The sequence below is a fragment of the Moschus berezovskii genome, chromosome 18 (assembly GCF_049115385.1).
Source record: "Moschus berezovskii isolate FMDL1 chromosome 18, NW_MosBer_1.0, whole genome shotgun sequence".
Classification (NCBI taxonomy): Eukaryota; Metazoa; Chordata; class Mammalia; order Artiodactyla; family Moschidae; genus Moschus; species Moschus berezovskii.
In genome coordinates this window covers 40314211-40328726 of record NC_142477.1, presented here as the reverse complement: position 1 = coordinate 40328726, position 14516 = coordinate 40314211, and the positions used below count along the sequence as shown (strand labels likewise).

Genomic DNA, 14516 nt, shown 5'->3' with positions numbered 1-14516 from the left:
AAAAAAAAAGTTCACTCTTGCTAACAACTCTTTTGGGGTATATTTTTCTAAGATATGTATAACCCTAAACATCCTAATTACCTGAAAATGGGATCATGTCTGACTCTTTGTGACCCCGGACTACAGCCCACCAGGTTCCTCTGTCCATGGAATATCCCAGACAAGAATACTGGAGTAGGTTGTCATTTCCTTCTTCAGGGATCTTCCCAACCCAGGGATCAAACCCACACCTCCCACATTGCAGGCAGATTCTTTCCCATCTGAGCCACCAAGGAAGCCCTGAAAAAGGGATGAGGGGGAGCATAAACGGTCTAGTACCTAATACATGGGCATCTGAATTACTTTCTTCTTTTAGAAATGTATTCAGTTGTTCAAATAGTTTCTCTTACCTGATCAGCTGAAGCAAATGCTTGAAATACAGCAGAAAATGCCAAAAAAACCTTGAATTCATGCATTTGCCCAAAGGTCTCCAACATCCTAGAAGCATCACCTCAGTCATTACTCCACGTGATCTTCCTAAGGTGCACGTCTGCTGTCCTCTTTGCAGCCAAAGCCAGTGGGAATTGTAATGACGGCCTGCAGCAGAGGCAGGACCCCACCGCTGCTGTCCACAGACAGCATCACATCCCATGTATTGCTGCGATACATGTAAACATCATCTTATGATCTGACCTTGTATTTTTAAAGTCCTGCTAATCCAAGAAAGTGGTAAATCAGTCTCTTTATTAGTGAACAGTGGGTTTTAGTCTCTTAATGTTTCTTAAGGAAGTTTTAAAATATAGTTGAATTCAAGACTTTTTCATGTGATCTATCCAAATGGTTCTCCTTCCACTCAGCAGGCCAGAGGTGTCAAGTCAGGGTGGAGTTCAGGGACGAGCACTTGACATTCCAGGTGAAAGCAGCAGTGTCTTCCAAGATTAATCCTTCTTTCACCTTCTAAGACAGGGCTTCCCTGGTGGCTCAGAGGTTAAAGCGTCTGCCTGCAATGCGGGAGACCTGGATTCGATCCCTGGGTCAGGAAGATCCCCTGGAGAAGGAAATGGCAACCCACTCCAGTATTCTTGCCTGGAGAATCCCATGGATGGAGGAGCCTGGTGGGCTACAGTCCACGGGGTCGCAAAGAGTTGGACTTGACTGAGTGACTTACCTTTCTTTCTTTTCACCTTCTAAGACAGGGTTTCTCAAAGTATGGTCCAGGGACCACCTACCTCAGAACTCCCCCAGGGCTCCTTAAACTGGTGCAGGTTCCCTGGCTCCTCCCCATACTTCCCCCTAAGGGTGGGCCAGGTCTCTGTATTTTCCTGCGAGTATCCCAGCACAGTCCTACCCACACATTTGAGAACCCTGACTGCAGGTTACCATTATTAGAACAAGAAATGACCCTCCATCAGCATCTCAACATAGACTTGTTAAAAAATGGCAGATGTCATCCAAGTGGAAATTCCATTTCTAAGGATTTGTTCTCCACAAGGAAGTGTGTCATCCCCCGCCCATGTTAGCCTTGAATTTCCTTCCTGGGAATCTTGGAGGATGCCTTTTGGCCTTTGTCCTTGGGGGTTTACAGTGGGCCCTGAAGGGGTCGTTTCGCCATGGGGGCGGGGACCACACTGGGTCGCCTTTCAGAGAGACTGATCTTAGAGACTCCTTGAAATGGTCATTGCTCTTGTGTCATGTGACCGTTTCTGTTTTCTTGTTGCACAGCAAATATGCCGGAGGACTACCCTGATCAGTTTGATGATGTCATGGATTTTATTCAAGCTACCATTAGAAGACTGAAAAGGTCACCAGATAAACAAATGGCCGTGCTTCCTCGCAGAGAGCGGCACCGGCAGACGGCAGCCGCCAGCCCGGAGAGTGCCAGAGGGAAAGGCCGGCGCGGCCAGAGGGGCCGAAATCGGGGCTGCGTCCTCACCGCCGTGCATCTAAACGTCACTGACTTGGGTTTGGGCTACGAAACCAAGGAGGAACTCATTTTCAGGTACTGCAGCGGCTCCTGCGATGCAGCCGAAACAATGTACGACAAAATATTAAAAAACTTATCCAAAAGTAGGAGGCTGGTGAGTGACAAAGTCGGGCAGGCGTGTTGCAGACCCATCGCCTTTGATGACGACCTGTCCTTTTTAGATGATAACCTGGTTTACCATATTCTAAGAAAGCATTCCGCTAAAAGGTGTGGATGTATCTGACTCCGGCTCCAGAGACCGCTGTGTATTGCATTCCTGCTACAGTGCAAAGAAAGGGACCAAGGTTCCCAGAAAATGTTTGCCCAGAGTGGAAGATGAGGACCAAGGAGGCGGAGGAGGCAGAAGTGCAGGCAGAGGAGGAGGAAGGCAGCCATTGTGGGAGCCTGGTGGAGGGAGATCCAGCTACAGAAAACTGGACAAGAGAGGAAAGACAGCCGTCCGCGCTCTCCCGGACGGCAGCTGGCGTCACCGGAAGCTCAGGGCTGGTGGCCCTGGTGGGGTGTTGCCTTCGTTTTATCTGATACAGTCCAGCACCATGGGTCACGGGCGCAGTCGCGGATGCACTTGAAACCAAACCAGTGTATCTCCTATGGTTTGCTTTCACATGTCTAGAGACACCAGGAAAACGGTCCTCCTGGTGTCATTCCTTGTCATTACGTTTTACTGCTGAAAGCAAGAAAGGTTTATTTTTCTGTCACTCAGTGGAGACATACCCCGGAAAGGAGGGGGAGAAAAAAAAAAATCAACGATCCAGGAGAGATAGTAACCTTTGCTTTGGAAGGTTCAGGCCTTGAGGTTTACTCCAACCAGCATTTTGGGGAACGGTGGGTGACTGATTTCGAACATGGTGTGTGGGGTGGGAAGAAGTTGGCTAGGAACCAAAAAGGCTGTCCTCATGACTAAAACCAAACCTGAAGGTATTTCCTTTCTGCCCTTGGAAACAGGAAACCAGTGTGGTTTTTCGGCAGCATTCTTGCAGGAGAGCGTGCGGGAAGGCCCCCAGCTGCACCGGGGCGGGGAGGCTGCTGGGCTGTCGGTTTACAGAGAGACAGATGTTACATACACCCCAGCTCCGATATGCGTGGTCACGAGTGACCGGAGAAGCTACTCGATGCAATGCATCTGTTTCAGACACAGAAATATAGAGAAGCTATTTATTGAGATTTAAGTTATTGTTATTTATTACCGTTCACTAACGAGTTTCTCTTTTTTCCCTTATTTATTAAAGTTTCTTTTCAAAGGTGCCAAAGTATATGTGCTCGCAAAATGCAAAGGAAGGTGGCAAAGGAAATTTTAATTGGGATCAAGGGTCCATGCTTTTCAAAGTATTAAAAAGATTTTCGCTAGGCAAAAATCACTTACTTTACCTTTTTAAGAAAAGCCCTTGTGTGATTCCACCGTCCTCTACCCCCCAGGTCTCAACATCTTACCTGGTTTTATATTTTAGAGGAGGAACATGTCAGAAGGAACATTTCTGATGGGCCTTCCTTTTCAGGAGCAGCGCGTGGAGACCGTGGCATTTCCCCTCATTTCTACATGGTTCCCTGTCCCAGCAGACAGGCCGTGTGCTCCATTTCCTGCTGTGTTTAAGATCTCACCCTCCCTTCCACATGTATCTATCTGTGATACGCATAACCATATATGTCAAAGGTTAAAGTCCCTTTAGGAGGTGGTGCTGAACTCAATGTTGACCTCAAAGTAACAGTTCTGTCAGGTAGCCGGGGTTCTGCCCTGATAGTGGAGACTCTTCCCCTATCCTTCTGTCCACCCACTGCCTTCTTGAGAAGCACATCTAGGCCCAGCATAGCCAAGGAGTGCTGCGGGCCTTCTGGAAGTGGGGTCAGCCTGGTTGCCATGCAAGCCACCAGGGGCTGCCCCCATACACCTGACTCCTCCTCAGAAGAAGGTGGCCTGGAAGGGTGGACGTGGAATACGGGCCCTGGCCCAGCCTCGGCACACCTGCCCCACCCCATGGACACAGAAAGCCTTTGACAGGGCAGGGACATAGGGCGAGAAAAACTATCTCAGTGACCAGGTCATGGATTTGTCTGGTCGCTGCGCCCATGCTCAATGCACTGGGCCCTATTTTAAGAGCTTGTGACGTATCTCATAAAAGGGATTTTTAGCAAAGAGATTATCACTACATCATTACCTTAGTGGCTGTTGGCTCCAAAGTGGTACAGATTTGGCAAATAAATAGCCTACTGGCCTCCCTCAAATAATCATGTTAATTTTACAAAGGAATCAAGAAGCAGCAGTTACCAGACATCCCTTCCCCACCCCCACCCTCAAGGACCCAAGCTGCCCATCACTCCGCCCCCTCTGTCCTTTCTGCTCCCCTTGCAGTACTCAGGGGAAAAGGGCCTGCCTTTCACCCTCTCTTGGAGCCCAAGCCGGGGGAACTTGCTGAGGAGTGACCTGCTCAAAATAGGGACAGGTCGAGCCGACCGGTCGTTCATGAAGTGCAATTTGATGCAGCCCCAGATCATCTGTCCAATTCAGAGAGTCCTGGCAGGTCTGGTGGCCGGTGTCCCAAGGGGTCAGCCTCAGCCCCAGCTCCCTGTGGAGAGTCTCTGCCCACAGGGGTGGTAGGATTCAACGGATGCTGACAGCTCCTTCCCAGGAGACCTACACCATACACACCATAAGCAGGTTTTCACTGAAGCAAATCGCTCCGCCAAAGCCACAAAAGGGTAAAGTTTGTGATTTTTCTTTATTGTTGCGATTACCATCTGATCCGGTAAGGAGTGCACTTCTTTGGAAGTTCTGACTTCTCTGATCTGTCTCAGTCGTTTGTGTTATACAACCAAAGTTCTCTACAGACTTTATTTTTGTACAATATTATTTTGTAACTTTTTACAAATAAAAACTCATTTCTATTGGTCTCTCTACTTCTGTGCTATCTCACCGACCCAGGGACCACAGCTGACTCAGGCTAGAAGTCTGTCCCTGTCACCACCACTCAGCCACTGGTTGGTCAGTGACCTTGTCCATCAACTCTCCACACCAATCAGTACTCAAGTGGGGAAGAACTTACAAAGTTGTTCTTTATTCATTCCACAGACACTTGGTGTGTGACATTGTGCCAGGCACTGTCCAAGGCACCAAGGATCCAACAGTTGCCACAACAATCTCTGCTCAACAGAGATTGAGCTCTGCTCTCTCCTTGTGGAGTTGATATTTGATTTGAGGAGAGAAAATATTCAAAAAAGTATGTGGGGGCGTGTGTGTCAATATGAGTCACCATTTATAAAGGATGCAAACAGGGTATCATAATAGAAAATAACGGGCATGCTCTAAGGAGAGGTCACATTGAGGCAGGGCTTAAGAAATAGACGGGAGTGTCCTGGCAAAACCCTGCGGCAGGCAGGCGCTTGGATGGCGCCACTGCTTTGCACAATCCCGGGTGACGCCCGAGGTTCACGTGGGTTCTCCGCGGCAACATAGCAGGATCCGGGGAATTGTGCAAATGGTGGCCCCAGGCTTAGTTGTTCTCGTGGCAAGAAAAACACACCGAAGGGAGGAAATGCCATGGCCCAGGGCTGGGGGAGGAGAGCATGCTTCCTCCTCGGATGACACACACCCCGTGCTGTGTCACCCGAGGCCTTGTGACTATTAAAAGGTGGCCTTGTACAGCGTTTCAAGCCCAAAACAAAACTGATGCTCTTAAGACTCTTCTAAGTGGCCACCAGCCTAGACTTTCCAGCAGAGCGCAGTCAGTACAGCGCCGGAAACTCCCTCCATCTCCCCGCCGGGACGGTGCCTGGTACCCACCCTGGGCACTTGGAGTCCTGCCGCCAGGGCAACGCTTAAGCCAGGGCACTTTCTCCAAGCTAAATTCTGGTCGAAAGTTCGGAGAAGAATGCAAACACTTGCTTATCTCCTCTCCCTTTACCATTTCCCCAAAGTGTGTTCCCAGGATGACAGACCAGGTGAGATATTCCCTAAAAATGGAGTGGTTCTCTGATCAAATAAGATGGGAAAACACTGAGTCATATAACATCTTTTTGGAGTTAAAAAGAGAAGTGCAGGGATTCACTAGTGGACTTAGTGGCAGAAAATCCACCTGACGCAGCAGACACAGAGTTGATCTCTAGCCCCAGAAGATCCCACATGCCACCGGACAGCTAAGCCATGCACCCCAGCTATTGAGCCTGTGCTCTAAAACCCAGAAGAGCCCACAAGATCCAGCTATTGAAGCCTTCCTGCCCTAGAGCCTGAGCTCCACATTAAGAGAAGCCACTGCAATGAGAAGCCCACACACCGCAACTATATAGGAGCCCCTGCTTGTCACAACTAGAGAAAAGCCTGTGCAGCAATGAAGACCCAGCAGGGCCAAAGCTAAATTTAAAAAGACAGAGAAATGTAGAACCTATTAGAGCCTTCATTAAACTAACCGACATTGTGACCACCCAGGAGTAGCAGGGAGTGTGCAGATTTCCCCAGATGGACCATGAAAATGTCTATGGCTTTGTTTGCTTTCTCTTAATATCTGTTGACCATCCCTTGAAACTCCCTTGGGCCATGTTGCCTGCTCCTGTAAACATGGGGATGAGCATAGAGGGGGACTGGAGATTTGGAAAAAGGCAGAAACACATGGGGAAACAGCTGGGGAACTCCCTATATGCACATGTACACACACACACACACACACACACACTGGACATTTGGGCATTGTGGGTTTCTTGTTCAGCATGATTAACCAGTGGTCAGCTTTGGAAGTTCCATTCAACCAAAAAAGAAGAGTATGTTGAAAGCTGGGAAATTCTTAGCAGCAATGAGAAAAGCAACTTTCACCATGCTTAACACACATGCTCACCCAACTCAAGTTGTTCGGAATCACCAATGCTTTGGCTGGCCCATAGTCTGGAGTTGGGGGGTGGGTGTCCCCTCACAGTGGTCCTCAGAGGAGTGCGGCTCTTGTTGGGCATCGGAGTCCCTACTGCTGAGGATGGTGTGAGAGCACAGGGTCAGAACCTTGGACACCAGGCTTGGATGGTCTCATGGGGCTTGTGCCCACCATCCTCTCAGGCTGGTTTTCTCCTATGCATCTGATGCCAAAGTAACACTTTAAAAGAACTTTTAAAAGACCCAGTCCACTCCCAAAGTAAAGATGGGAAATCAGAATTCCGTTAACCTAAGTCTCAAAAACAGAAAGCTCCCTCCCCTTCACACACAGGGACCGTCTTGGACCATGGCTGACTTGCTGCCTGACCTCAGCATCACAGGGAGGAGGGAGTCCACTCCCCATACCATCCACCTTCGCTTCTCAGAGCACAGCGGCAGGGAGGGGATGAAAGTGTCAGCCATATGCCCCAAGCGTTTTTCCACCAGGTAAGGAAGTGTCTGAGCCCCAAGTATCTCCTTGAGACCCATCTTTGTTTAAAAAGGTGTTACTGTAATCCCACACAATAGGTGACTTGATTCTCATCTCCCCACACAACCTCCTGAATGAAATCAAATCCAGATATTGCCATGTCATCCCTGAAAATAAACAGAGAGTTGGGAAAACAAGAGGAAAGCATCCACTCACTCATATGTGATCATTAATATGCTGCCACGTCCCGGCCCTGTGGCAGGTGAGGATAACGAGGATGGGAGTGCAGTCGGGGTGGAGGATATGCAGTGACAGGTGCCCGAAAAGTGCCAGAACGCCTCCAAGGGCAGCAGGTGGGAAGAAAACCTGGAAAAAAAAAGTCAGGGACAACTACACAGTAGGGTTCCCAGATAACTTTAATTCCAGATAAACATGCCTAATTTCTTAGTATAACTATGTCTCATGCAACATTTTGGGCATGTGCTATTTGGGACATGACTATTAAAATGATTACTCATTGTTTAGCTGAAGTTAACGGGGCATCCTATATTTTAATTTGCTAAATCTGGTAGAAAAGAAGCAACTTTTAAGTTGGAACTTGCATATGAGCGGGAATCTGTCAGGTGGACAGAGGCAAAGGACAGGGGTGAGATGAGGGACAGAGTCATTCCAGACGGAAACAACAGGGCAACCCAAAAGGTTGGAAGGGCACTGTGCATTCAGGGAGCAGCAGGCAGTGTGGTGGGCTGGAAGCTGACTTCCTCATCACACAGGGCACCTCGGACACTGTGCCTAAGGGCCATGAGATGTTCAGAGATCCAAAAATGGCTTAAATTTTAATACTTTTAAAATCAGAAGGAAAACTGAATGGAACAAATACGGAATAACAAATTCAGCCTGGATTATATTCATCTTTATATATTAACACAATCACATGATTTCTCATATTTTTTTATGGAGAAGAGGTCCCCAAAGGCAAAAGGGCCTCTGACCCACAAAAGCTGTGATTCAGCTCTGAGTGCATTGCCAGCAACAACCTGTCCAGGTCCTCTACCCACAGGTTTTTGTCTAGTTTTCCCCATCTTATTCAATCATTAAAGGCAATCTTGAACTATAAAATAAGCAAACAAAAGACTTTCTTCTCACCCTTAAAGTTATATTGTCTTCTCAGGATATTAGCATTTACTTCCTGTTCAAGGAAACAAACCTAAGCATGGTCGTTAACCTTCTAAGACTCACTCACTCTTCTTAAGACATAAATCTGGACATAAGGGGATGAAAGAGGTAAGAATGGGTCAGACAGAAGACCGGATGGTGAGGAAGGCAGAGAGAAGACTTTAGGCCCCAGGAGATAGGAGAACCAGCTGAGATGGGCATGACAAACAAGATGAGGTTTTCAAATATGTGGAATAGATCCTCTTAACTTGGGAGAGTCTTTCAACTGGGACGTGTAGGGGATTTTAACACACTTCTTGTACGTGGGCCTCAGTCATTTAATTAATTCGTGAGTATCTATCTCCTAGCAGAGGAGGTTATAAGGATATAAAGATAAACTCCTCAAGGGCATCCCAGATTAGAGGGACAGAAATAAGAATATTAAAGTATAAAGTGGTGGGACTTCCCTGATGGTCCAGTGACTAAGACTCTGAGCTCTCAAAGCAGGGGACCTGGGTTTGACCCCTGGTCAGGGAACTAGATCCCACATGCTACAACTAAGACCCAGCACAGCCAATAAATAAGTAAACAAATATCTTTTAAAAATACCAAGTGATGAGGGCAGCGATGAAGAGACACAGTTTGTTATGGGAGCTTAGAGGAATAATAAACCCAGCTGAGGCTGTGAGGTGGATAAAGCTATCAAGGATGGCATTCTGGAGGTGGATGCCTGACAGATGGTTAAAAGAGAGAAGGAATTTCCCAGACTGGAGTTGAAGAAAAGAGGGTATTTCAGGCAGCAGGGACTTGAGAGCTAAGCCAGGACTAGAGATGGCCTGGTGTGCTGTGGGCTTGAAAAGGTAGAGCTTTGGAGACTGAATGGATTGGGCAGGAGATGGGAGGAAGCAGAGAGGGTGTGTGTGTGAGGGGTGTGGGGTGGGGACAGGAGCTCACACTGCCAACTCCAGCTCTGTATCCACCCCTGAGGAAAGGATCACTTTTGATCTTCGCACCTGTCCTCTCCCTCTCAGACCCTCTGATCCCCACCCCCAGTCCCTCTGCTGTCCCATCCTCTCAAAGCCTGGTCTGCACTGCATTCCTTCTCCCACGAAAAGCCTCTCATACCCCAGGGGACTGAAAATGCTCCCAGATCAGCCTTTCCCCAGCTGTCTAGTTAACACTAGGGAAGCATTCAGGGAGGAAAGGGTTCCTTGATTGTAAAAACTGGAGAAATGCTGAAAATTTTGATTCCATCTCAGGAAGAGACAGTAGATGTTATATATCAATCAAGGCCTGTTCACTGTTGTTTAACTCAGCACCTCACCATCTTATTTGACCAAGGAGCACACGCTGACATCTAGTATAAGTGTTTTGTTGGACACAACTTGGGAAATGGTATTATAGAACCATGGTATTATAGAACCAAAGGAATGAATCTCTAATGGAAGAACTGCAGACACCAGAAGTAAGTTATTTCTGAGCAAGGGGATCATTCCACGCCACCACTAGTATGCCGCCATGCTTGGCCTGAAGGACCTGAGAAATAACCACCCCTTTTTTTTTAACATGCATCACTGGTCCAGTGAGCAACCAAACTCAGCTGTGTTCTCATTTCTCTGCACTTGAGCAGAGGTAATTAACCCTCCTCCCTGTCATCATTCTCCACTGTCTCTACCCCAACCCTGCCATCACTCACAACGTCTGGACTGGAAGACACACCAAGGGTTCTAATCCATGCTACACACACAGATAAATGAGTTCTCGTGCTGTTCATTCATGCTGTTGACCAAATAATGCAGATCCCTTCCATTCCTGGCTATGTGATTAGATCACACAGCTGGCTTCTCTCGTGCTTGACTGAGGCTAGTGACTGACCAAAGTGTGAGCAGAGGTAACATGGGCTTCTTCTGAACCAACATTTAAAGGCCCTTGTGAGACTCTTGAGAGTCTCTTTCATTTTCTAGAGGACAGCAACCAGGAACAGTCAAGAAAGCGGCTGTTCTGTCAACTTGGAGTGACTCTGATGAACAAGGCCACTCTGCTAACCCACAACAGACATGGCCTGATGGTTGAGAACTAGCCTTGTGTTATGGGAGCCTCCGAAATGTGGAGATTATCTGTTACTGAAGCATGCCTGCACCTATTCTGTGATACATGCCTCTGTTATGATGAGACATGTTATGGGTCGGGAAGCGAAAGAGAGCCGTCAGCAGAGGCCGGCAGAGGAGCAGCAGAAAGGCTCAAAGGGAAGGGTAGGAAACTCAGTTGAGGAGGTAACCAGTTGAGGAGGAAATTCAGTTATGCTCTGAGTCAGAGCACAGAGTCCCTGGGGCCACCACAGGGATGTGGGATTTTATTCTTACTCAGGCAGAAAGCCATGAGAAGGGTTTAAAAAGAGGGATGACAAGATCTGGTTTGTGATGTTAAAGAACGATTGTTCTAGCTGCTTTGCTGAGTTGCAGACTGTGGAACTCTTGGGTTCCAAAGTCACTGAATTTTCTTGGGCTCCAAAATCACTGCAGATGGTGACTACAGCCATGAAATTAAAAGACACTTGTTTGGAAGAAAAGCTATGACAAAACTGACAGCATATTAAAAAGCAGAGACATTATTTTGCCGACAAAGGTCTGTCTAGTCAAAGCTCTGGTTTTTCCAGTAGTCATGTATGGATGCGAGAGTTGGACTATAAAGAAAGCTGAGTGCCAAAGAATTGATGCTTTTGAACTGTGGTGTTGGAGAAGACTCTTGAGAGTCCCTTGGACTGCAAGGAGATCAAACCAGTCCATCCTAAAGGAATTCAGTTCTGGATATTCACTGTAAGGAATAAGCTCCAAAACTTTGGCCACCTGATGCAAAGAACTTACAGTTGGAAAAGACCCTGATGCTGGGAAAGATGGAAGGCAGGAGGAGAAGGGGACAACAGAGGATGAGATGGCTGGATGGCATCACCGACTCAATGGGCATGAGTTTGAGTAAACTCCGGGAGTTGGTGATGGACAGGGAGGCCTGGCGTGCTGTAGTCCATGGGGTCGCAAAGAGTCAGACATGACTGAGCGACTGGACTGAACTGAACTGACTCTTGGAAGCCAGGAGACCAGCCAAGCTGATGCAGGAATCAAGGTGAGAAACGATGGTGACTTGGGCCAGAGTTAGTAACTGCAATACGGACGGGACTTGCTCAAGCCTGGGCAAGTGGGGAGAATGTGAGAGCAGGAGGAGAGAGGGTGTGAGCAGGATGGCTCCCAGTTTGAGCCCAAAGCAGAGGAATCACTAAGAGGGCTGAGCTGTCTGCGGCTTGCGTGGGGTCGGGTCAGAGTCTCTGGCTGGACTTTTTCTGGTCGGAAGGTCACCCAGTAAGAAGAAGGATGCTGGTCCTCACTCCGGGGAGGCAGGAGCTAGAGCCGGGGCAGGGCTCCGAGGGCGCCTGCCAGGCCCCGAGGTCTGGAATGCCATTAAACGTGTGCATGCCAGGCCGGCTGGCTCATGTTCAGGATGAATCTGCCACTGCTCCCTCTGACAATGTTTGGCATGAAATAAAAAGTATGGCTTTCAAATGATACGACAAGGAAGATTCTTGAGCAAATATGGCCAAAGGCTCTGGGCAGCATTTCTCGGAGGCTGGGATTCCACCCGCCTCCAGCCTTCTTTTTTCCCTCCGGTCCTCCCCAACCCAGCCCTGAAGTTCAGCCAGCCAGTCTCATTGGCCTCCTCACCTGCCGCCCAGCCCTGCCCTCTCCAACTCTGCTCACTGCTGCCAAATACATCTTAATCACCTAGCTCCTCTACCCAGAATCCTGCTCTGCCTTCCTGCTGCCAGTCAAACCCTCAGACTGCCAATCAAAAGCTTTTCAATTTGTTTTAAACCAATCTTTTCTCTAGAATTTTTTTTTTTTTGGTCCCCTGAATCTTCCTTTTAAGACTAACCTTTACCCTTCAGTCACTATGGATGACCCATAGAACCTTAAAATCTCAAAATACACACTGAAATGTTTATACTTTCCACAGTTGGACCTCACCCAAGCCTTTCCCTCTGCCAGGAATAATAATGTCCCTCATCTCATCAATGCTCCAATTTCCCCCCAGCTGGTATTCATCACTCGCTTCACTGCAGTCCAACAGCCAAGCTCTTCACGGGTGGATCAGGCTGATCACAGGGGCCTTTTAATGTGGATATTAGTGCACTGATCTTGTGTTTTGTGCTAGGCTGAGGGCTCCTAGAGTGCAAGGCATACATCTGGCTCGTCTTTGAATCCTGCAGAGCCCCAAGCATGTGTCCTCATGGGTAGTAGATACTCAAAAAGCATCTATTTGTCAGGACTTTGAGTTACAAGTAGAAGAAACTCAACTCAAGCTGTCTTATACAATGAAAGGGAACGGATTTGCTCATGAAACTGAAAAGTCCTGGGACGGACCTCACTTCAGGAAAAGCTAGATCCAGGTGATCAATTGACATCACAAGGAACAGGTCCCTTTCACTGTTTCCACTTCACCATCTCTCACCGTCTCTCACTGAGACCGTCTCAAGTCTGTTTTCCCTGCACACGGTGCCAAAGATGTCCAGTGGAAGCTTCAGGCTTCCACCCCACTCTCTTAAATACCCAGTAATAATGCCACCAAGGATTTTAGAAGAGATTCTGATTAGCCAACTAGAACCAGATGCCAATTTCTCAGGCATTTACTATGGCCAGTGTGTGTGCATGCTAAGTTGTTTCAGTCCTGTCCAACTCTTTGCAACCCTGTGGACTGTGGCCTACCAGGCTTCTCTGTCCATGGGATTCTCCAGGCAAGAAATTTGGAATAGGTTGCTATGCCCCCCTCCAGGGGACTCTTCCTGACCCAGGGATCGAACCCGAGTCTCTTAAGTCTCCTGCAGTGGCAGGCAGGTTCTTTTCCACTGAAACCCTACTATGGTGAAAGCGATGGCTAATTCTGTCCAGGCCTGGGGCATGTGCCCACCTCCAATGCCAGCAGGTGGGCCAACTCCACTAAACCACATGGACTAAGAACAGAGGAGGGGAGATTCTGCAAAGAAAAGTTGGATGCTGTGACCTAAAGAAAGGGATGAGAAACACTGAGTGGATGTCCAGGACAGCAGCATTTTCTGTGATGGCACATTCCAGGAAAACAATTTGACATCTCATTTTTCACATTGATTGAGACAACCATCTGCTCAAAAAAATTAATGGTCCTATCTTGGTTTACTCATTTGGGCAAAACAGCCAGTTCATGTAATAATTCAAACAGAACAGCAGGGAATAGGGGACACCAGTTAGGGCATAACTGGGAGAAATATGAAGATTGGCAATCGATTTATTTTACCAAAAATTGAAAGAAATATTAGATGGATGGATGGATGCATGAAGGACTGTTTTATTTATTTGATTGCACCACCCTGTTTAGAAAGACCTCTTTAGAAAGACAATTCAAAGAAAGTCTAATTAATAGAAAACCCTACTAGAATGATTTAAACAGGGACTTATCTCACACAACTGAGTGTTTATGAATATACACACAGTGGGTGCCACAGTGATACATTTTGAAGGCAGAGCCACCAATGGATGTTAAAATCAGTGGGCATATATTTGAGGAGAAAGTGGTATTTGCATAATTTCAAAATATCTCTCCCAAGATAGTTATTAATTGTAAAAGGGAAAAGGGTAACTTTATAGTAAAGAAACTCAGCAGAAGCCACCTTAACCAGGTGAGGAAGGCTAAGATCATCAGCAATAAGATATATTAAGTCCCCGATAGAATGACTCACTGAGAATGGCGCAAAATCACTCGTGCGTAATTTTTACCAAAAATGCAAAACCTCAGTCAAGCCTTGAGAGAGGATCAAACTCAAACTGAAGGATATTCTACAACATAGCTGACCAGCACTATTCAAAAGTGTCAAGCATGGGAGGGAGGAACAAGGAAAGAACAGATTTATTCCCAGGTTGGAAGAGACTAAGGAGACATGACTACTAAAAGAGGGTGAGACCATGGATTGGATCCTGGAGTAGGAAAAGAACATTAGTAGGAAAACTTAAGAAATCTCCTTTAGTAAGATCTGTAGTTTCATTAATAGTATTGTACAA

At 47.4% G+C, this 14516-nt stretch overlaps 2 protein-coding genes across 4 annotated transcripts in view; both read left to right on the top strand.

The window, feature by feature from the left end:
* The window catches only part of GDNF (glial cell derived neurotrophic factor), a 29151-nt gene extending 24302 nt beyond the window's left edge, over positions 1-4849 (top strand). For all 3 annotated transcript variants that reach the window (XM_055422157.2, XM_055422156.2, XM_088827659.1), the window contains exon 3: positions 1702-4849. In XM_055422157.2, the coding sequence (XP_055278132.1) occupies positions 1702-2186 (485 nt within the window). In that variant the 3' untranslated portion in view covers positions 2187-4849. The remainder of the gene's footprint in view (positions 1-1701) is intronic.
* Positions 2279-14516, top strand: part of LOC129553098 (ubiquitin carboxyl-terminal hydrolase 16-like) — a 31627-nt gene continuing 19389 nt past the window's right edge. Inside the window, 3 exon segments of the mRNA XM_088827582.1 lie at positions 2279-2458; positions 4311-4479; positions 11782-11957. Coding sequence (XP_088683708.1) covers positions 2279-2458; positions 4311-4479; positions 11782-11957 — 525 coding nt within the window.